Consider the following 23813-nt stretch of genomic DNA (forward strand, 5'->3'; position numbering starts at 1 on the left):
TCTCTGCTTCCTGTCTGCCAACCAGTTCTCAATCCACGTCACTACATTACCCCCAATACCATGTGCTTTAATTTTGTACACTAATCTCTTGTGTGGGACCTTGTCAAAAGCCTTTTGAAAGTCCAAATACACCACATCCATTGCTTCTCCCTTGTCCACTCTACTAGTTACATCCTCAAAACATTCTATAAGATTTGTCAAGCATTATTTCCCTTTCATAAATCCATGCTGACTTGGACCGATCCTGTCATTGATTTCCAAATGCGCTGCTATTACATCTTTAATAATTGATTCCAACATTTTCCCCAGCACCGATGTCAGGCTAACTGGTCTATAATTCCGTTTTCTCTCCTTCCTTTTTTAAAAAATGGGGTTACATTAGCTACTCTCCAATCCATAGGAACAGATCCAGAGTCTATAGAATGTTGGAAAATGATCACCAATGCATTCACTATTTCTAGGGCCACTTCTTTAAGTACTCTGGGATGCAGACTATCAGGCCCTGGGGATTTATCGGCCTTCAATTCCATCAATTTCCCGAACATAATTTCCTGACTAATAAGGATTTCCTTCAGTTCCTCCTTCTCGCTAGACCCTCAGTCCTCTATTATTTTCAGGAGGTTATTCGTGTGTTCCCTTAGTGAAGACAGAACCAAAATATTTGTTCAATTGATCTGCCATTTCCTTGCTCCCCATTATGAAGTCACCTGATTCTGACTGCAAGGGACCGACATTAGTCTTCATTAATCTTTTTCTCTTCACATATCTATAGAAGCTTTTGCAGTCAGTTTTTATGTTTCCTGCAAGCTTACTCTCGTACTCTATTTTCCCCCTCCTAATTAAACCGTTTGTCCTCCTCTGCTGGATTCTAAATTTCTCCCAGTCCTCAGGTTTGCTGCTTTTTCTGGCCAATTTATATGCCTCTTCCTTGGATTTAACACTATCCCTAATTTCCCTTGTTAGCCACGGTTGAGCCACCTTCCCCTTTTTATTTTTACGTCAGACAGGGATGTAAAATTGTTGTAGTTCATCAGTGTGATCTTTAAATGTCTGCCATTGCCTATCCACCGTCAGCCCTTTAAGTATTATTCGCCAGTCTATCCTAGCCAATTCACATCTTATACCATCGAAGTTACCTTTCTTTAAGTTCAGGATCCTAGTCTCTGAATTAACTGTTTCACTCTCCATCTTAATGAAGAATTCTACCATATTATGGTCACTCTTGCCCAAGGGGCCTCACACGACCAGATTGTTAATTAATCCTCTTTCGTTACACAACACCCAGTTTAGGATGGCCTGCTGTCTAGTTGGTTCCTCGACATATTGGTGTAGAAAACTATCCCTTATACACTTCAGAAAATCCTCCTCCACAGTACTGCTACTAGTTTATGTAGATTACCATCTACCATATGTAGATTAAAGCCACCCATGATAACTGCTGTACCCTTATTGCACGCGTCCCTAATTTCCTGTTTGATGCCATCCCCAACCTCACTACTCCTGTTTGGTGGTCTATACACAACTCCCACTAGCGTTTTCTGCCCTTTGGTGTTTCACAGCTCTACCCATATAGATTCCATATCATCCAAACTAATGTCCTTCCTTACTATTGCGTTAATCCTCTCTTTAACCAGTAACGCTACCCCATCTCCTTTTCCTTCCTGTCTATCCTTTCTGAATGTTGAATACCCCTGGATGTTGAGTTCCTGGCCTTGGTTACCCTGGAGCCATGTCTCCATAATCCCAATTACATCATATCCATTAACAGCTATCTGCGAAGTCAGTTCATCCACCTTATTACGAATGCTCCTCGCATTGAGACTCAGAGCCTTCAGGCATTATTTTTTTACACTCTTTGTCCTTTTAGAATTATGTTGCAATGTGGCCCTTTTTGATTTTTGCCCTTGATTTCTCTGTCCTCCATTCTTGCTTTTCTTCTTCCGACCTTTTGCTTCTGCCCCCTTTTTACTTCCCTCTGCCTCTCTGCGTAGATTCCCATCCCCCTGCCATATTAGTTTAAACCCTCCCCAACAGCACTAGCAAATACTCCCCCTAGGACATCGGTTCCGGTCCTGCCCAGGTGTAGACCATCCGATTTGTACTGGTCCCACCTCCCCCAGAACCGGTTCCAATATCCCAGGAATTTGAATCCCTCCATCTTGCACCACTCCTCAAGTCATGTATTCATCTGAACTTTCCTATTATTCCTACTCTGACTAGCACGTGGCACTGGTAGCAATCCTGAGATTGCTATCTTTGAGGTCCTACTTTTTAATTTAACTCCTAGCTCCCTAAATTCAGCTTGTAGGACCTCATCACATTTTTTTTATCTATATCGTATGCACCACAACAGATGGCTGTTCACCCTCCCCCTCCAGAATGCCCTGCAGCAGCACTGAGACATCCTTGACCCTTGCACCAGGGAGGCAACATACCATCCTGGAGTCTCGTTTGCGGCCGCAGAAACACCTATCTATTCCCCTTACAGTAGAATCCCCTATCACTATAGCTCTCCCACTCTTTTTCCTGTCCTCCTGTGCAGCAGAGCCACCCATGGTGCCATAAACTTGGCTGCTGCTGCCTTCCCCTGATGAGCCATCTCCCCCAACAGTACCCAGAATGATATATCTGTTTTGGAGGGAGATGACAGCAGGGGACCCCTGCACTACCTTCCTTCCCCTGCTCTTCCTGCTGGTCACCCATTCTGCCTGTGTACCCTTTTGCTGCCGTGTGACAAACTCACTAAACGTGCTATTCATGACATCCTCAGCATCACGGATGCTCCAGAGTGAATCCATGCGCAGCTCCAGTGCCGCAATGCCATCTGTCAGGAGCTGCAGCTGGACACACTTCCTACACACATAGTAGTCAGGACACTGGAAGCGTCCCTGATTTCCCACATAGCACAGGAGGAGCATGACATGGATCTGGGCTCTCCTGCCACGACTTAACCCTTAGATTAACTTAATTTGGCAACCCTGCCAAAGGTTTCCCACTGATAAGATAAGAAAAAGATAAAATACTCACCAATCCATCAGCCAATCACTTACCCGCTTGGCTGTGACATCACACTTAGATTTATTTTTACTTCTTTGTTTACCTTCTGCCCCTGCACCAGTTGGCACCTCCGACTGTCCGAACTCCCGAACTCTCGGATCTTTTATGGGCCTCAATCTCCCGCTCCTCCGACTGCCGGAACACCCGAACTCTCGGGCTTTCATAGGTCTCTCGATCTCCCGCTCCTCCGACTGCCCGAACTTCCGAATTATCGGGCCTTTTATAGGCCTCTCGATCTTCCGCTCCTCCGACTGCCCGAACTCCAGAACTCTCGGGCTTTTTATAGGCCTCTCAATCTCCCGCTCCTCCATCTCCGATTTGGAAGCATTAAAAAAGGACGAAAATAGGGTGATGCGACCTACTACCATGATCCCATCCCAAAGAGTGGTCATCAGAATTCTCAGTGGTAAAATCCACAAGTTCCATTCTCACCTGCTCTGCGACAGCTAAATGGGGGTGGGTGGGTGGGAAAGTGTGTGTGAGTGAGATTTCCAGACATTTTTCCCTCAAATAGTGCCCCTAATCCAACTTTGGTAAACACTATCATTATATAATTGCTGGTATGACTAGCTCAGTGGTAACCATGTGGTAAATATAGCATCGACGAGGCCATCTTTCTGAAACTTTGCCTCGGCATTCATTTTTGCTGTTTGTTCCTCTAGAACTTCTCTGAAGACTTCTGCCATTTACAGCAAGTACTTGAATTCATTGAGTTTTTTGAGGAGGTCACTAATAAGGTACACTAGATAGCATCTATGGATGTTACCTATATGGACTTCCAAAAGGCATTCGATAAGGTTCCAGACAAATGATTATTGGCAAAAATGCAATTGTATGGAATTGAAGGTAGCATTTTGACTTGGATTTAAATTGATTGGGAGACAAGAGGCAGAGATTGGGGATAAAGGGTATGTACTCCATTTGGCAGGATATGACAAGTGGTGTTCCCTAGGATCTGTTCTGAGGCCTCAACTTTTCACCATATTTATTAATGACTTGAATGAAGGAATAGAAAGTTGTGTATCCAACTTTGAAAATCACACTAAATTAGGAGGGACAGTAAGTAGTGCAGATGGCAGCAGGAAGTTTCAAAGAGACATAGACAGATTAAGTGAGTGAGCAAAACTATGGCAGATAGAGTTCAATGTGAGCAAGCATAAGGTCATTCACATTGGACCCAAGAAAGATAAATCAGTTTATTTTCTAAATGGTAAGAACCTAGGAACTGTAGAGGAGTAGAGGTTTGGGAGTCCAAGTACACAAAACATTTAAAGCTAGTAGACACATTCAAAAGGGCTAATGGAATATTGGTCTTTATCTCAAAGGAACTGGAATGACAAGGGAAGGAAGTTATGCTTCAGTTGTACAGAGCCTTGGTCAGAGCCCTGCATTCAATTTTGGGCTCAGGAAGGATATATTGGCCCAGAAATCCTGGTCAACTGCTTCCCGCAGGTGATTGAGGGAAAAAGTTAAAAAGAATGCGCACCTACCTGTTCCTGCTCCGCCCATGCGAGTTTCCAGTCCTGAGGCCTCCACTGACTGCGCTTCGCAGTGCGTGCACGTCAGGACGTGCGCAGGGCTGGAGCTGCAGTCACATGGCTCTGGGCAGCCAATCAAGGTAAAGTATTTTCTTATTCATAATAATGGGGACTCTAAGTTGGAGTTCCCATTATTACGAATGTGAACTCCCTCCCAAACACACAAAACTCTAACAAAAAATAGAAAAAATACACCACATATTTTTATTAATTTAAATTAGTTATTTATCTATTCTAAAAAAATACATATTTTTCTGAATTTTAAAAAAGTTGTTTAAATTATGGTTTAAATTAAACTTACCATAGTGGGGAGGGTTTTTAAACAATAAAATGTGTTTTTAAAATTTTATTTTATAATTTTTGGGGTCTTTTAAAACTCTTATACCTGTAAAAGTAGGTCATGCGCCTGCTTTTATTAGGCACAAGAGTTTTCAGGACATCCGCTGGGCAAGATATGGGCAAATACCGCAATCTTGCCCATGCAATTGTCCTAGATGTGGAGATATGGAGGATCTGTCAAGCTCCAGCGTGACAGATTGGAAAAGCCAATTTTCAGCGCGTGCGCATTGTGCGCCGAAAACCAGCTTTTGCGATGCCTTCCCGGGTCCGTACACACTCCGTGAGGTCGGAATTTCTGGGTCGATAGCCTTGGATGGTGTGCAGTGCAGATTCACCAGAAAGATAGGGTTAAAGCTGAGAGGGTTAAATTATGAAGACAGGTTGTAATCCCTCGAGTATAAAAGATTGCGGGATGATCGAGATGTTTAAACTGTTAAAAGGATTCAATAGAGTATATAGAGAGAAACTATTTCTTCTGGTGGGGAAATCGAGAATGAGAGGACATAATCTTAAAATTTGAGCTAAGCCATTTAGGAGGGAAATCATGAAGTGTGTTTTCACACCAAGAGTCGTAGAAATCTGGAATTTTCTACCCGCAAAAGGCTGTGGATGCTGGATCAATTGGAACTTTCAAGACTGAGCTCGCTAGATTTTTGTTCGGTAAGGTTATAAAGGGATATGAAACTAAGACGGTTAAATTAAGTTGTGCTGCAGATCAGTCAGGATCTAAAGGAATGTTGGAGCAGGCTCGAGGGGCTGAATAGCCTACTTTTGTTCCTGCTCAAGAAGGTTAATTTTTGGACTGGGTGCAGGGGAATGGGTTTCCCAATGAGAATCCCTCTCTTGTATTATGAAGAGAAGGAGGGTGAGGAAATTAAAGAGGCTGGATAGGAAGAACTTAGAATGAAATATCACAGAAGTTATTTGTTTGCATCATGTCAATACCACTTGACAGGATTTGCAGACCTTGAAGGTCTTAATTAGAATTCTCTGCCTGTCAGTGCCTCACAATGCTTTGCTCACCCAAAGGCGTTTGGAGAGTTATCCAAGCTGCAGCATGAAGACTTGCGGCAAGGAGCACAATATTATCTGTAGCACAAAAGTGAATTTTTGCAGCTAGATCTTTCTTGTTTGACAGCCTGTGTTACCTTTGTCACATTCGTCAGGCAGCTGCTCGCCACTCTATAAACAAGATCACCGATGATCCTTTCAGATGGGCCTCGCGATTTAGAAGCTTCTCAATGGAACTTTCACAACAAAGGGACTGAGCAAATCAATTCTACAGACTGGGAGAATCCCCATAGGTGTATTGACAGAATATATGATCTTGAAAGCCCCATACAGCAGCAACCCCTTCGATATCATTAATAGGAAGGGGTTTCATTCTATCAACGTCCAGCTTGTATGATCTTGCATGTTAACATCCTTTGTCCTGGAAGTTCTCATGGCATCTTTATCAGACAACAAACCATCACGCCAGTCCTGATGATTCAGAACCACGTTTCAGGAGAGTTGATTGATGACCGTGGATGACTAATGATTCCGTTTTGGCATCCACGGGAGGAGGGGGTGGGGAGAACAAATATAATGAGGCCCAAGAAGATTGATAGAGCAGACCATTACCATTCTGAAGTCTCATGTTGGGTGTTTGGGTGGAGCAATGTAGTACAGCCTAGCAAGAACGTCCAGAATTAGTGCAGCTTGCTGCACGTTGCATAATATTACAATACAGAAAGGATTACCACTTCCTGAAGCTGAAAAGGGTAACACCAAAGAAGAGGGAGATAGCCTTCCATTCCTAAGTAAGCAGGGATTGCACAGTAGGCAGACATGGTGGAGCAAGCAATCCATCATCATGCAGCCAGAGGAAGGAGGCAGCATCTTACTGCTTTCAATAAAAAATAAGTTGTGCAGAAATAAAAATCTTTCCCTCGTGGCTGGTTACCACCTCCCTCCCCCTGCCCGCACCCCCCACTTCTCCAATGGCCCATTAAGACTTGGTGCCTTGCCTCTGTAATAGAAATTTCACATTCACACATTTCATCAACACGGTCCAAAAAAGTTGCACACATGCAGAGAAATAAACTCTGAATGCTATGTAGTCAAACAGTTTTCACTTTTCAGTACAATAATTTCCAAATTCTAACTAATTTTAAAGACCAACTATTGATACTTACTGTTGCGTCTACCCTGTGCCTAAATTTTTACTAACTCATGCTTCTGCTGAGTGGTCCTTTACTGACAGGAGGCTGGGAATTAAGTTTTAAAGGACTGAAATAACCTCATGTCAGTGAAGCTGCTGCCCCTGAGAATTCCGTTTCAGTATCCTTTATTTACTACGTTAACGGGTACTTCGCCCAGAGGGAGCTTTTAGCACTAGGCTTATGAGAGATAATGACAACTGTTATCCTTCTTATAGCCTACTGGTGCTAGGCTCAGAGGTGGTATTGGTCAGTGTGAGAGCAGACCACCTAGTCCCAATTAAGTCTTAGAAGCTCTGTGAAAGTGTTGCATTGAGGCTGACCCTCAAAGCATTTATTGAAACAGTGGTAGCTGTCACCCCAGAAGCCATTATTTCCTTAGTTATTCCTCCTGGCACCTTGTTGCTGCAGATATTTCCTGGACGCCACACTCCCCAGGGTATTCTGCATTGCGTTACAGATGCATGCAGTGGACTCCTCAATCTTATCCATTATCTCAACCATTTCCATGGAAATGATCCCCGATGCTCTATAATCAATGGGCTCCCGGTCCCTAGGCTGCAGCAGCACTGGATTTTCCCACTGCCAGCAATAATAAACTTATGAGCATCAGACTCGCCAATATAAATGCACCCTACGTAGCTCAAAGGAAAATACGGCCAAGAGTCACACAGTAGATATTACATCTTATGGAGGAACATATAAGGTTGTTTTTCCAATTATAGTAAATTTGCTTTCTAACTCTAGCCTACTGTCCATCACCAACCCAAGGTCCCCACCCCACCATCTGGTATCGTTCTACACTCTGGAACTCTCTCCTTAAGCCCCCTCTACAATTTTTACTTTTCATCTCACCTTCAGAAGCCTGGACAAAACCCATCTGTTTGACCGTGGTTTCGGTCACCATCCCCTCATGTTTTGTGATCTTTGAAGGCTGACATGGTACAAAGGAAGATCAAAAATGGAACATTGTATTCAGCAAAGTCAAAGACAACAGTTCACCTGGCCAGCTATCCCAGTACAATGTTTGCACTTGTGAGACACAGCAACTCTCATACTGAGTGAGGTTGGGTTTTCCACCTGCTGAGCTAGCAATCCCAAATGATTAGTCGTGTCTCCTTCCTACAGCCAGGTTAGATAGTGGGCTGTAAATTGTAGCCTTTCCAGGTGTGTATGATGTGCGCACATGCCCAAAGAGGCCCCTTAAGTTCCAGGTTTAGGCGCACGAATTGTTGACAGATCGTACATATCCTCGGGAGAAGGGCCTTCGCGGGTGGAGATTTGGGCTATTTGCCCAACTTCTGCCCAGCGAATGTCCTTCAAACTCATGCCTAGTAAAAGCAGGCGTAAGGCCTGCTTTTACCAGCGTAAGAGTTTTAAAAGATAGAAAAATCAATTATATCACTAAGTTTTATATTAAAAACCTTGTCCGCTAAGGTAAGTTTATTATTGACCCTATTAAAACATATTTTTAAAAAAATGTTAATAAATAAATATTTTTCTAAAATATTTAATTTAGTTCAATTTCAATTAATTTTAAATGTGAGGTGTTTTTTTTATTCATGTTTTGTGTTTGTGTGTTTTAGGGGGTATTCTCATTGATAGTAATGGGAGGTCTGTACAAACAGAAGTCACCATTACTACCAATGAGAATACTCCACGTTCATTGGTGGTCCAGGCCCACATGATCCCAGGTTGCGTGTGTGCTCTTGTATTGCGGGGCCTCTGTGCTGGGCTGCACATCTAGGCCTCAGAGTGGCTGTGTTTGTTCCTCCGGGACCACCGGGTACTTTTGTAACAAAATTTCGGTCGGAAGCCTCCGTCTGCAATTTCTGGCCCAATGGCTTGGTAACTAACACTTTCTTAGGCAGTCTGCCCCGACAGAAGTGTAAACATTGTACTGGGATATTCTTCAACGTGATAACACGACACAAATAAAATGCTTTCACAGATGGTCTATTTCCAGCAAGAGATAACCACGTAAAATTGGCCACCTGTCAGTTGCTAAAATTTCATAAAGAAATATTAAAAATATAGTCTTCTATGATAAAAATGACAGATCACATAGGAACAGTCAGTTCATATAATATATTTTGTATATATATAAATATATTATATAATATATTTTTATATTGTGTTGTCGAGCCATTTGCTACATTCACTACTTTTTCTGAATAATTTAATTAGGTATTATATAATACTCATTTTCTACCTTAACTTTGGTTGGACACATATAAAAGTTCATGCTTGCCTTGAAAAATATACCCATTATAATTAACTATACATCCAGCAGATCCCTGCGCAGCTTTTCTTCCTCCTCTTCTCACAGGGTCCTGAGTTCACTCTCACTCTCACTGTAGTTGTAGCAGTATTAGCAAAGGTTTAACAATCGCACTACACATTACCAGTTGTGCACTTTCAACAAATGCACCCTGCAAGGGCGGTCACACTCCAAAGTAATTTTTTTCTCCTTTTTTCTTGCGGGGGGGGGGAGGTTTAGGGCACTAAAAACAGAAGTTATATAAGTGCTCCCTGGCTAAAAGCGGGGCCGGGGGGCGGGGGGGCACTAAAGCCGGCAAATTAAACAAATTACACTTTAAACTTAAATGATCAAATTAAAATTTGGTTGCTGGGGTTGATGATGCACTCCAGTCCCTCTGGCGCCCACAGATCCCTGCGCACATTCTCCTTTTAGAGAACAGCTGCTTTAAATGGTGATGCCCCTCACTATTTGCTGGTACATTATTGTACTTTTTATTCCCACATGCTCATCGAACACTGCTCACCAGGTGTCTGACTGGGTGGTGCCGGTAAGTCGGATGTCTGAGTCCAGGGTTTTGCCTCCGAGACCAGGATTTAGAATCAAGAGTAGTAAGATGATAGTCTCTTCTCTATAATGGCTATAACGAAAGAGTTTGAAGAGTCTTAACTTAGTTCCTATGGGTATGTCCACAGCACAAAATTGCTTATAAATCAGCAATAATTGGATTTATAATTGGTAATCAGAGGCACTGCACGGATGTGGGAAATGGATAAAGCTAGCCTCGGGTAAAACAGAGATGAACTATAACATAGTTTAGCCTGTGCTGTAGTTAAACTGGGATTGCTCAGTGTTGACTCTGGTGAAATGGAGAAGTGTTGCACTTCATAGCACTTACATTTATTGTTTCGATGAGTAAAGGATCCCTAAAATGATGATTGAAATGTTCTTGTCCAACAATTTGCAGCATATTCAGATGTATAGTCAGGGCTATAGGCATGTGTTTAAATCCTCAATGCATGCCTACAAGTAGAAATGTTACTGTCTGCATCGCAGATTATTAATAGAGAATGCCTGGAGCACAGATTCTAATGGTTGGCTTAACTGTAGACAAAAACCGTGGCCCAGAATTTGCAGTTGTAATGATGGTGAAACGGTCAGCGCTCGCTGTCGTTACTGTATAAAACTGACAGCAACTTCTGGCGTCCGCACATGCGCCGTTGAATGAGAAAATCCACAAATTGCTGTCCGTGATAACCTGCTCCTCCACAGGGTGCTCTGCTGCAGTCTGCACAGATGGGATCAACACAGAATCTATAATTTGACGTGAACTTTAACTTTTTACGCACTATTCTCGCTGTAAATACCATTGAAAGTGTTATGCCTTGTTGAATGAGGTGTAACTGAGTTTTTAAAAGTGTTCTAAGTCATAATTACCACTGAACAGCCTCTCTAGCCCTGAAAAACTAATTTTATAAGTGTGAAGTGGTTATTCCAGCATTCTATGATTAAACATTTCTTAGATATTTAAAATAATAAAAATTCATATTTTTTTTAAAATTTGTTTACGATATCTCAGCCTTTTACCTTAATCCCACTTATATGTCCCAATCTTTATTTTGCTTTCTGTAAAATTATTGAAAAGTGAATGATAATCATGGCTTTTTACTTCCTGGTTTGCTGTCTGTGAGAATTCTTCAATCTGATTGGCTGCTCAGCTTGCTTGATGACTTCACTGTTCCTGGATGCCACAGATCACCTATAGATGGTGCCTAATTCAAAGTACTGTCGGAATAGAGGAAATCGACACCACAGAGCCCGATAAATTTTTGTGGGAAGCTTTCTTCGAGATCAGCAGCGAGTGCCGTTCCTTCGCTGCTGACCGCAAAATCTGGGTCCTTGTGTCCTAAAATTATATCATTTGTGTTCAAAATGAAGATTATTATTTACACATAGTGATGAAAATACCAACAGTCCCGGATTCATCCAGTTTTTATACATGTGCACAATTTATCAATATTTGTTACAGAAAAAATGGTTAAACATGGCAAATCTACTCCATCTTATATTCACATCCCCTTCAGGTAAACATGCACAGTGAATTTGAAAATATTTATCGACAGTGTGTATATACTTATCGAGCAACCCTGCGCACTGCTGAAAAATGTTTCATTTATTCATTTATTCTGCAAGGAGGAAAACATGAGTGAGAGCTCTAGCATTTTACTATCACACACCTGCACATTTACTTGGTGAAATCATTCAACAATGTTCTTCTATTACAAGGTTCTTTTATTTCTGCACATTGGCAGAAAAAATCAAAAAGCAAGTTATTATTTAAATGGAGAAAGATTGCAAAGTGCCGCAGTACAGCAGGACCTGGGGGTACTTTTGCATGAAACACAAAAGAATAGTATGCAGGTACAGCAAGTGATCAGGAAGGCCAATGGTATCTTGGCCTTTATTGCAAAGGGGATGGAGTATAAAAGCAGGGAAGTCTTGCTACAGCTATATAAGGTATTGGTGAAGCCACACCTGGAATACTGCGTGCAGTTTTGGTTTCCATGTTTACGAAAGGATATACTTGCTTTGGAGGCAGTTCAGATAAGGTTCATTAGGTTGATTCTGGGGATGAGGAGGTTGACTTATGAGGAAAGGTTGAGTAGGTTGGGCCTCTACTCATTGGAATTCAGAAGAATGAGAGGTGATCTTATCGGAACGTATAAGATTATGAGGGGGCTTGACAAGGTGGGTGCAGAGAGGATGTTTCCACTGATGAGGGAGACTAGAACTAGAGGGCATGATCTTAGAATAAAGGGCCACCCATTTAAAACAGAGATGAGGGCTTATGGGGGCGGGCGGGGAAGTGGAACTGAGTCCATGATCTGATCAGCCATGATCTTATTGAATGGCAGAGCAGGCTCGAGGGGACATATGGCCTCTTCCTATTCCTATTTCTTATGTTCTTATGTTCTAAGGCTACACGTATAGGAGTTCAGCTGAGAAAATCCTCTTGATATCACTTCTGTGGCCATACTATCCAGTATATCTAATCTAATCAATTATTTTCCTGGACATTAAACAGATTCAGGTCTGGTTATTGCTTAAGAGGGGGGTCCTCTGAATCACTGAAACATTGTCTATGGATTTAGAAGTTCATGAATATTCAACCACTTATGACACAGATGTTAATTTTAGTTTTGATTGCTATTGACACACTTTAAAAAAATATGTCTGGCCAAGAGAGTGGGTGAACAATCTGCAAACCAATCTCTGCCAAAGCTCCTGTGACACTGTCAGTACAGAAGGATGCCAGAATGGCTTAGGCTGATTCTTCTGATTATCCTCCTACCCCGTTTGTTAAGAGCCTGGTCTCCAGTCAGCATCTCTCCACGGTAGCGCAATTAGAAGGATCACAGGAGGATTTGCGCCCTGATACTCTGTGATCCAGTGCATCACGACTCTATTGAACTGTGCCATTGTACCACAAAACGTAAGTTTTCCCTGAAGTTAGTAGATTGCTGGAGCTTTATAAACTGGTGAGTAACTAGGAACCAAAATTTACAACCAGTTTGATTAAAAAAAAGACTCAAATGGTTTCATTATTTGCTTATATTCAAAGGTATTAACTTAATTCTGTGAGTCCAAGGGGAGCAAACAACACAGACCACTAAAGCAAATTATCATGAGATAAGATTTATCCAGAGTGACAAACATGTCCAAGTTCTCCAAGACAAATTTGCAAACAAAAGTTTAAATGCAGAGTTCAATACCACTTACTGAATTAGGTTTAAGCTGCAGGATATCTGTGACTTCGCAGTTGGTGGGCTACAATAATCTCTCCAATTCATTGTGTCCCTAGAAACCCCTACGGCTATCTCTCATTGTAGGTGTCTCAGTCTGTTTCCTGTTTTTAAGAAACCTGTCTAATAAGTCTGAGAGCTCTACAATGCTTTGCATTGGCCGAGTTGCTCATTCACAGTATGATTTCTGAGTGTGGGATAACCTACTTGTTATCATGCTTAGGTTACTTACACATTTCTTATTTCTTATTACATAAAATCTTCCATACAATTTACTATACATCCGTTAATTCTTTTCATTGCTTCTGTATTTTGTTCATTTTTTTATTGCAGTTCACTGGTTGCCATTTTAAACTTCAATTTTTTTCCACAAAATGTAAGTGCCTGTTCGGCAAAAGGGCCATATGTCTTGCTTGCACTTTCTTTTTCTGGACGATGCTGGCACATTGGCCTCTTTCTGTGCTGCAAGATTCTTTCAGCCTGCCATGCCATTCAACCCGTTCGAAAGAGCAGTCCAATTTAGACCCTCGCTTTTTCCCCATAACCTTGCAAATTCTTCCTTTTCAAGTACATTACACACAAGTTATTATACAAAGACTAAAAAAGAGTGCCGATTTTGTGAAAAGTAAACCAGTAACTCATCCCTGATTATAACTGCTCAACCATCGGTGGCCGTGCCTTTAGCTGTTTGATTCCTAAGCGCTGGAACACCCTCCCTAAACCTCTCCGCCTCTCTACCTGTTTTTCCTCCTTTAAGACGCTCCTTAAAACTTAACTCTTTAACCAAGCTCTTGGTCATCTGCCTTAATTTCTTCTTCTGTGGTTCAGTGTCAAATTTATCTGTTTTGTCTTTTTAACACTGCTGTGAAGCGCCTTGGGATGTATTACTACATTAAAGGTACTATATAAATAAGAGTTATTAATAACATCAGACTATATGGATTCTTGCTCGAGCAGGGAGGAGTGGGACAGACCAGGATGCAGGGAGAGAAGAGAGAGATGAATGGGCTCGATGGTGAGGAAGGGAATAAGAAAGCAAGGAAGAGATTGGGAGAGAGGAAATGAGAAATAGAGAGATAGACTAGGAATAAGGAGAGGGACAGACTAAAAGAGGCAATGGAACAGAAAGTAGGAATGAATTTTACATAATTGAGAATTTCCTTTTATTTTTTCAGTGAATTTTGGCAGCATTTACATTTGTTGGCATTGAGTAATATGTGGACTGTGGCTTTACTCCCTCTGTCCCCAGTGTGAACTCATCAGTTGTCTGAAATAAAGTGAGAGCCCAACAGCTGTCAGTGTTGGCACGCAATCGATCCAAAACCATGTTGGCAGAACAAAAAACCATCAAGTACAAACTCTCAAAATAACCTCTACACATGTGGTATAAATAATTGTACAAGCATCTCCTTCACAATCTGCTGTCATGTAAAAGGCAGGTTATCAAAGGACAAATGAAATTTTCCTGTTGAATTAACAATTATGAAACCAGCGAGGTATTCATGCCTCAACCAGTGTTGTGGAGCTATAATCACCACATAATTTGTTTCTTTCCCTTGGTTTCTAAATTGTGCTCCATATAGACTGCACAAAATATAAAATATTGCATTTTGTTCTAAAACAATTGGAGTTCAGTTTCTGAAAATGTTGTTCCCCTGCTTGCTTGTTTTGTGTTGCAGGTTAAGTTAGACTAACAATTTCCACTGTACCAAGAATAGTAACAATCTGTGTAGCATTATAACTGTTGATGTTTTATTTTCTGTTCAGAGGGATTAAGTGAAGGAAACACTTTCTGCTCCTCTGAATGGCCAGTGTAGCCCTTTTCAATTTCTTCCAAATAGATTCAATGTAAATATGTATAGACCATAATTTGATGAGCTGCTAAATTTAATAGTGTTTAACTTAATCAACTAATACTCAAACTCGTCATTTTTGGGGAGAAGTCCGTACACTGTGTATTTTAGCACATATGGTGCAAAATGACCATTCGTTTTTCAGGCTTATGTTGAGCCTGTAAAATGATTCCGTTGTTTCCTCAGAATTTTTCGAAGTATTAAACCCTAAATATTTTCAAAAATCAGTGTAACCAAAGTCATTATTTTAAGTACATAAAAGATTTACAAAATTGACCTGAAACAAGACAAAGAAGTTTCTGCTGTATAACACACTAAATAAGTTTCATTAGTTCTGTTTTTTGCCCTATTGTGCAAGTTAGTTCCTCTCCCTCTTTATACATCTTCCACTGCCATGTTGCATCATCCAATGATGGCAGATAGCCAACCTAATCCTCGGCATATTGTCAATCTACTCTTTGTATTCCACTATTCATCAGATGCTAGGAGGTGTTTGAAGGAATTTGTACATTGAAGAAATGTCATAGAGGTCAGGCAGACAGTACTTCTACCAAAAACAGCATTCTTTAACTTAAAGGAACTGACTTCCGTGGAACCCCAGAGCAGTTCTCTCATTTCTAGCCATGGAAATTGTGGCATCCTGTTCTCCAATAGTCTTGACTGCCAGTGGTGGTCCAGTTAAAGTAAGCAAGGGACAGTGATGCACAGAGCTTGCAAGCCTGTATTTTAGTGCTGTTCCCAAGGCTCTTTATTATGAAAGTATAAAAGTGCCATTGAGTACAATGTTAGCTAACTCACCCTTCCATTGTTTCTGTGTTTGCTGCCTCAGCATGACAGCCAGGCCAAGGTCACCATGTGGAAAACACGTGTGCAGCAGCATCCACTACCCTGTAACTCTGCACAACTTTACCAGTCTACTTCAATATTTTTTTTTAATTCGTGGCTAACAATATACCTTTTTAAAATGTATTTGCCACCTCCATGCTGGCAATGCCATCATTATACATTTATAATTGGCTATTCATATATTTTATTGATACTTACACATGATGCTGAAGTTACCACAGTAAAGCTATAAGAACATAAGAACATAAGAATTAGGAACAGGAGTAGGCCATCTAGCCCCTCGAGCCTGCTCCGCCACTCAATAAGATCATGGCTGATCTGGCCGTGGACTCAGCTCCACTTACCCGCCCGCTCCCCATAACCCTTAATTCCCTTATTCGTTAAAAATCTGTCTGTCTGTGATTTGAATACATTCAATGAGCTAGCCTCAACTGCTTCCCTGGGCAGAGAATTCCACAGATTCACAACCCTCTGGGAGAAGAAATTCCTTCTCAACTCGGTTTTAAATTGGCTCCCCCGTATTTTGAGGCTGTGCTCCCTAGTTCTAGTCTCCCCTACCAGTGGAAACAACCTCTCTGCCTCTATCTTGTCTATTCCTTTCATTATTTTAAATGTTTCTATAAGATCACCCCTCATCCTTCTGAACTCCAACGAATAAAGACCCAGTCTACTCAATCTATCATTATAAGGTAACCCCCTCATCTCCGGAATCAGCCGAGTGAATCGTCTCTGTACCCCCTCCAAAGCTAGTATATCCTTCCTTAAGTAAGGTGACCAAAACTGCACGCAGTACTCAAGGTGCAGCCTCACCAATATCCTGTACAGTTGCAGCAGGACCTCCCTGCTTTTGTACTCCATCCCTCTTGCAATGAAGGCCAACATTCCATTCGCTTTCCTGATTACCTGCTGCACCTGCAAACTAACTTTTTGGGATTCATGCACAAGGACCCCCAGGTCCAAAAAGAGTTTCATGCACAAGGACCCCCAGGTTCCTCTGCATCGCAGCATGTTGTAATTTCTCCCCATTCAAATAATATTCCCTTTTACTGTTTTTTTTTCCCAAGGTGGATGACCTCACATTTTCCGACATTGTATTCCATCTGCCAAACCTTAGCCCATTCGCTTAACCTATCTAAATCTCTTTGCAGCCTCTCTGTGCCCACTACACAACCTGCTAATCTTTGTGTCATCTGCAAATTTTGTTACACTACACTCTGTCCCCTCTTCCAGGTCATCTTTGTATATTGTAAACAGTTGTGGTCCCAGCACCGATCCCTGTGGCACACCACTAACCACTGATTTCTAACCCGAAAAGGACCCATTTATCCCGACTCTCTGCTTTCTGTTAAGCCAGCCAATTCTCTATCCATGCTAATACATTTCCTCTGACTCCATGTACATTTATCTTCTGCAGTAACCTTTTGTGTGGCACCTTATCGAATGCCTTTTGGAAATCTAAATACACCACATCCATCGGTACACCTCTATCCACCATGCTCGTTATATCCTCAAAGAATTCCAGTAAATTAATTAAACATGATTCCCCCTTCATGAATCCATGTTGCGTCTGCTTGATTGCACTATTCCTATCTAGATGTCCCGCTATTTCTTCCTTAATGATAGTTTCAAGCATTTTCCCCACTACAGATGTTAAACTAACCGGCCTATAGTTACCTGCCTTTTGTCTGCCCCCTTTTTTAAACAGAGGCGTTACATTAACTGCTTTCCAATCCACTGGTACCTCCCCAGAGTCCAGAGAATTTTGGTAGATTATAACAAATGCATCTGCTATAACTTCCGCCATCTCTTTTAATACCCTGGGATGCATTTCATCAGGACCAGGGGACTTGTCTACCTTGAGATCCATTAGCCTGTCCAGCACTACCCCCCTAGTGATAGTGATTGTCTCAAGGTCCTCCCTTCCCACATTCCCGTGACCAGCAATTTTTAGCATGGTTTTTGTGTCTTCCACTGTGAAGACCGAAGCAAAATAATTGTTTAAGGTCTCAGCCATTTCCACATTTCCCATTATTAAATCCCCCTTCTCATCTAAGGGACCAACATTTACTTTCGTCACTCTTTTCCGTTTTATATATCGGTAAAAGCTTTTACTATCTGTTTTTATGTTTTGCGCAAGTTTACTTTCGTAATCTATCTTTCCTTTACTGGAACTATCCACAGCAACACCTTCCTGTTCTGTGGAAATCTCTGTTTGAATTTTAAATTTGTTTTACTTAACTTTCTTTAAGCCTCTTGATGCCTTGGAGAAAAAGAGTTGTTTTTAAAACTTTATTTATTGATATAAATCTGTTTATTTTTAAAACCTAATTATCCCCTCTCCAATAGTAAAGCCTAGAAATTACTGTTGCCGATATTAGTGGACGAATACTGACTCATTTGCATGATACTCTTCTACCTGCTGTTTAATGCTATTTTATATAAACTTTTTATTTAAAGTGGGTTACCACTTCTGCTAAAACAGTGGACAGAGTAACGTTATCTAAAAATGTTAAATGTTAGTTCATTAGTATCACCAACAGTTATTTTTATCCTTGATTTACAGTGCGTCACGAACTGCCAAAATCAATATAAAAATTCAAATCAACATTTGAAGGTCTAGTGTGTGTGTGTAGGGGGATGGGGGAGAAGAAACATTTCTATAAGTAACCAGCACAAAACACAAAGATTATGGTAGAAAAGGAGGGACACGATGGGGCCCGTGGTCCTTTATGTGAACTGGTTACGGACTTTGCCTTATCTGGATTAAGTGACATTTCCTGTCATTTACTGGAGAAAGTAAAATTCAGTGCATGTTTGAGATGAGCAAATATACCTTAAAGAACCACAGTCTTGGTCCTGGGGGGAAGGAGGACAGCCACATGATGCTTTTGCATCAGTTACATTATTTATAATGCTGTAATGTATTTGGCCATTAAGGCATATTGGTTGGCAAACACAGGTAAAGACTGTCAAAACGCTTTCGACCTCTGTAATGGATTGTTCCTCCAATTTAAAAGGTGAGATTTATGCAGTTCCTCAGATCTTCTCTCATCATTTTTCTTATTGCGTGTTATTTGATTTTTTTTCAGGTACTTGGTGCTCGAACATGTTTCTGGGGGAGAACTCTTCGATTATCTTGTGAAAAAAGGACGATTGACACCAAAAGAGGCCAGAAAGTTCTTCCGACAAATAATATCTGCATTAGATTTCTGCCATAGTCATTCAATATGGTAAGCTTCAAACATTGCCACCACATTTAATCAGAAAACATGAATCGGCTGGTGTTTAAATGCAGTGTGCAGCATGTTTGTTGCCAGACAACTGTTCAACAGTTGCTGAGAGTAATCACATCAATCAGGGAAAGGTTCTGTGTACATGTGGGCTCTTTACTATTGGGATGCTATTAAAATTTGATGAAAGTAATAATTTGAGAGAAATCTTTTGATACCATATGACTTTCATCTGAGTACATTCGTTAACACCAGGAAGGGGATTCGTCTTGAGACTTGCATCAAAAATATGATAATTAGACAAAATCCCGCAGAGATGTTGAATTTGACTTTGGAAAGTTTCCTTATGGGTAAAAGAGTTTATTGTAACGTTCTGAAGTTATATGTACATGGTAGGCAGCTGTAAATTAGCATTTTGCTGGAAACTACAGCTAATAATTGGCAACACTGAACATGTCAAAGGTATTGAAATATTTTCATAGCTCTGATTTTAAAACTCTGAACTGTTAATTTCTCCAGCCAACTGTATTGCACTACAGTTCAAATCCAACTGGTCCACTTCAATCCCAATCACTTCTTGTCCCAACACTAAGTAAAGCACAATGCATTTGTTCTTTTGCAGGTGGGTAGGTTGTTTGCGTCCACCATGCTAAAGGGGCAGCAATAGAGCCAAGTGCAGGTGATGACAGATCACACTGAGTTCAAATCAGATCAGCCTAATCCAGAACAACTGGTGTTTTGCAGTGTGAGCAGGGTATTGGTGATGTAACAGTAGAGTACAGGTTGAACCTCCTTTATCCAGAACTCCCTTATCCAGAGCCACCCCTTGTCCAGAACCATTCACGGCCACTGGGTGCCGTGTGCGCAGAACTCCGACATGAACAAATTGAAGTCCTTCCTCGCTGTTGACTCCCGCAATCACTGCACCCCCCGCCCCCCCACCATGATCTCTCTGCCACATTCCCAGCCCCAAGCCAGCCAACCCCGATATCTCCTTGCTCAGTATCTGTACCATCCAATTTAGTGTGACCACCCCTCATCCAGAAAAATCCCTTATCCAGAACAGGCCAGGTCCCGAGTGTTCCGGATAAGAGAGGTTTAACGTGTACTGAATTACTATGCTTCTATTAACTGTTTGGCAACTATTTCTTTACACCATGGTTTACAATTCCGAAGTTTGATCCAAGGTTTGAAGCACAAACTTAACTTTTTTCAGCCTTGAACATATTAATAAACTTCAGGCACCAATGCGATAAGGAAACAATGATAATGCTGTGCAGGTCACGATGCTGTGGTAAAAAGGTTTGGTTGGAAGAACAATGCTGCGCATTTGGAGAATAATTATTATTGTAGGATGGCGTTCTCATTCAATAAATTTATCTGAAGTCTAAAATGAGTTTGCCACTCAAGACCACTCCTCTGTGGATGTTATTTATTATTCACTAGAGTTTGTTTTGTTATTATATCATAGGTGGTGTGTCCAATACTATTTGATGTGGAATGACAACCTCAGTAAAATATGAATAATTGTGATGCAATCTTGCTGATTTAACAAGCGATAATCCATATCTCATTACCAGAACAGTCAGTGTATATTATAGGCTGATAATGTTTGACTTATTTTTGAAGTCAACACATACAGCAAGTAAATGACAAACGTCACTTTGGGTATGAGTTGTTAAAGGGGCTTATTATTGATTAGATAGTGGAACCTCAAATTCATTTTGCATTGAGTTGGGCCTCCATAATTAGCGGATGCCCAGATTGGTTTAAATTGTGATTTGAAAATATTCGGGAGTAGTATTGATGGGGCACTCTGCTCTAAGGAAGGCAAGGAATGTTAGACAAATTGATGAAAAAAGGAAACATCAAACATCAGTTAGTCCCATTATCAGAAGCAGAGTGAAAAATGTTAAAGGCTTCAGCAGTCATCGTCACCTTAATGAGCATCAAAAGAACCTGAAAAAAAAGAGCTGAATACCTGCATGTTATTGATTGTCAATCCTTCAAATAAATATCTCTTTTTTTTTCCACTTTTCATCTTTATATCAAGTTGTCTGGGAAAGACTTCAGAGCTTAGTGGATAGATGTTTATTTCTGGACCATTGGAGACAATTCCATATAGAGACCAGATAGCTGCTAGGCTGAAATCTAGTCGGGGAATTGAAGATAAGCTGCACCATGAGAGCAAACTCGAGCCCTTTGCAAACATCTGAGCCTTGTAAACTTACCCATTGATCTGTTATTCTGTATCCTGTGGATTGCTTACTTTGATTGTGATTTTATTACTGTAGTCTATTTCTGACTGTCACTCATATTGATGAAAGAGAGCAGCATGCACAATGTCGCTGATACATAGGCTGCGAAATTTGGAGGTGTAGCTTCGACCATTAAGGCCGGTTTTGCTGAAAAAATGTCGGCCACCTCGCTTTCACCCACTTCGAGCATGGAACATGGCAGCCACCATTTTGGGGAGGTCGTTAGCACTGCCATTGCCTGCGCTCACCTCCCACATGTAAATATGTAAGTTGTGACATCAAAAGGCTTGCAATGCCTGAATTGATGCATGACTGTGATTTTGGACGTCGCTGCTCTGAATATCACCCTCTGCAAACCACGCATGAAAGAACGAGCATGCAGCAGTACAATAGAGATGTTGCCAACTGTACTTAAACAGACACACACATTTTTCATGTAAGTATAAAATTTTAGTTTTTGGACTTTTTTTAACATTTTATTGGAGTTGTGGCTTGGTGCAAGACATGTAAAACATTTATAAAGAGTGCAAGGAGTGCTGCTGGATTCTTGCAAGGCTTTGGATGTTAAAGGAAGGCCTCTGAGAACACCAATTGCTCCCAGCCCTGGGGGCTCGAGTTACAGTCCCACTTGGGCTGTAAATCATATGGAGTCGAAGCAGAGGCAGCAAAGGGGACAAGAGGAAGAAGCGGAAGTAGAATAAAGTAGGCAACCCAGACAGCCCCTTTCTGGGCAGGATATCCGGATCTAATCATCCGTCTGTGTTACCAATGAACACAACCCCAATTCCCCTTTCAACATTCATCCCACACCTTACCTTCCCTCTGTCACTGACCATCACAGCCACAATGCTGAAACAAAAACCATCACAAAATAAAGTTTCCAATCCAAATGTATCCATAAATGCATCCAATATTACATCAAAAATCAACTAATCACCCTTGTGACTGCCTTGCATGTATGTGCCTTTGCCTATCCTAGTGATGTCATGCAGTGCTACCCCAGTGGCTGCAACATGACTGGTGGAAGGCTGCTGACATTCAGTGGGGAGACTGCGGCTGGCCTTTGCAGGACAACTTTGAGGAGCTGGTGGCTGTGAGTGTGAAATCGAGTGGATGGTCTGTCTTTTTCTTCACTCTACTCTCCCTCTTCTGGGTCAACCACTGGCTGGGCTGGCTCTATATCTTGGGTGTCTGAAATGAGGAAGGTACAAGGGTAGGGTTATGGTGAAGGAAGGGCAGTAAAGCAAGAGGTGCATGCTCACACCTTGTGCAGCTTGTAAATCAGAGGAGATTGTGGAAAAAAGGGGAAATGAGAAGGAGGATAATGTACGAGGATACTGTTATCTGGTATTCTTTCAACCCACCACGGGCCAAGGGCTCATCCATGGCCCTGCCAGGAATGCCAGCATCATCTCCTCCAAGGGGTGAGGTGATGCTAGGAGTGGGTGTGCCTTGTGTTTGGTAGAGATTGTTGGTATGTGAGTGATGGAGGGTGTGGTGCATTGAGCAGTGTGTGAGATTAGTGGTGCAATGGTGGTAAAAGGCTTTTGAAGATGCAGTCACTGACCTTGACCACTCATCTGAGGTCATGAAACTTCTTTGGACACTGGAGCCAGGTCCTGGGGGTGACACTGCTGGCAGTGACGTCCTCGGTGATCTGGTCACACATCCTTCTTTCTGGAGGGCCTTCTGGCTACCTGTTGGTAGAGCACCGCTCTTCCAGTGTTGACCTGACCTCCTGCACAAATCTCGGGTGCTGCGTCTGAGACTCTGGGTGCCCTTCCCTGGCCTGATGAGCCATTTGTGTTGATGCTAAAACACTTTTACCAATTTTTATGTGCAGAAGGCCATTCAGCTTTACAAGCTGCAGACTGTCTAGTTGTGAATGATTTATTTTACGTAAGGCAGTTCAGTTTAAGGATTAAAGGTTACCTAGATTTGAATAAGAAATTTATTTTCAGAAGGCAGTTTAAGGGCTAGAGACTGCCTTGAAATCTAACAGCCTAGCTTTAAGGAAAGGCGGCGTCGCTCCAGCAACACAACCTTGGGCCTCCTGCTGAGCGCGCAGCCTGTCAGCAGCACGATAGTCGCTGGGTTGTGTGCTAAAATCATTTAAATTAGCAGGCAGTACCAAATTGATGTGATTGTGATTTCTAAATGGGCGCGGGCACATCTCATGTTGCGGTGCCCACGTCTCTTTTCGGGCCTTATCGAATTTTGTGGCCATGAAGTCAAATTAAACATGGTATATATACTGTAGCCTTATTTTTTACATTTTGTTACATACACCTCAGTCAAAATAGAAAAAGTGGTTAAAAAGGCAAATCACTGTAAGAAGTTAAAGTGAATTCAACATATTATAATTTAAAAAATAAAAGACATGGTAATTTGTGATCTAATTTATGCATCAAAGTTAATGTGAAACTGA

General features: G+C 41.5%; 1 protein-coding gene across 2 annotated transcripts in view; it reads left to right on the top strand.

Annotated features, from left to right (window-relative positions):
- The window catches only part of brsk2b (BR serine/threonine kinase 2b), a 927534-nt gene that overhangs the window by 273920 nt on the left and 629801 nt on the right, over positions 1-23813 (top strand). For both annotated transcript variants that reach the window (XM_070899634.1, XM_070899633.1), the window contains exon 3: positions 18987-19127. In XM_070899634.1, coding sequence (XP_070755735.1) covers positions 18987-19127 — 141 coding nt within the window. The remainder of the gene's footprint in view (positions 1-18986; positions 19128-23813) is intronic.

This window comes from Pristiophorus japonicus, chromosome 14, assembly GCF_044704955.1.
Source record: "Pristiophorus japonicus isolate sPriJap1 chromosome 14, sPriJap1.hap1, whole genome shotgun sequence".
Classification (NCBI taxonomy): domain Eukaryota; kingdom Metazoa; phylum Chordata; class Chondrichthyes; family Pristiophoridae; genus Pristiophorus; species Pristiophorus japonicus.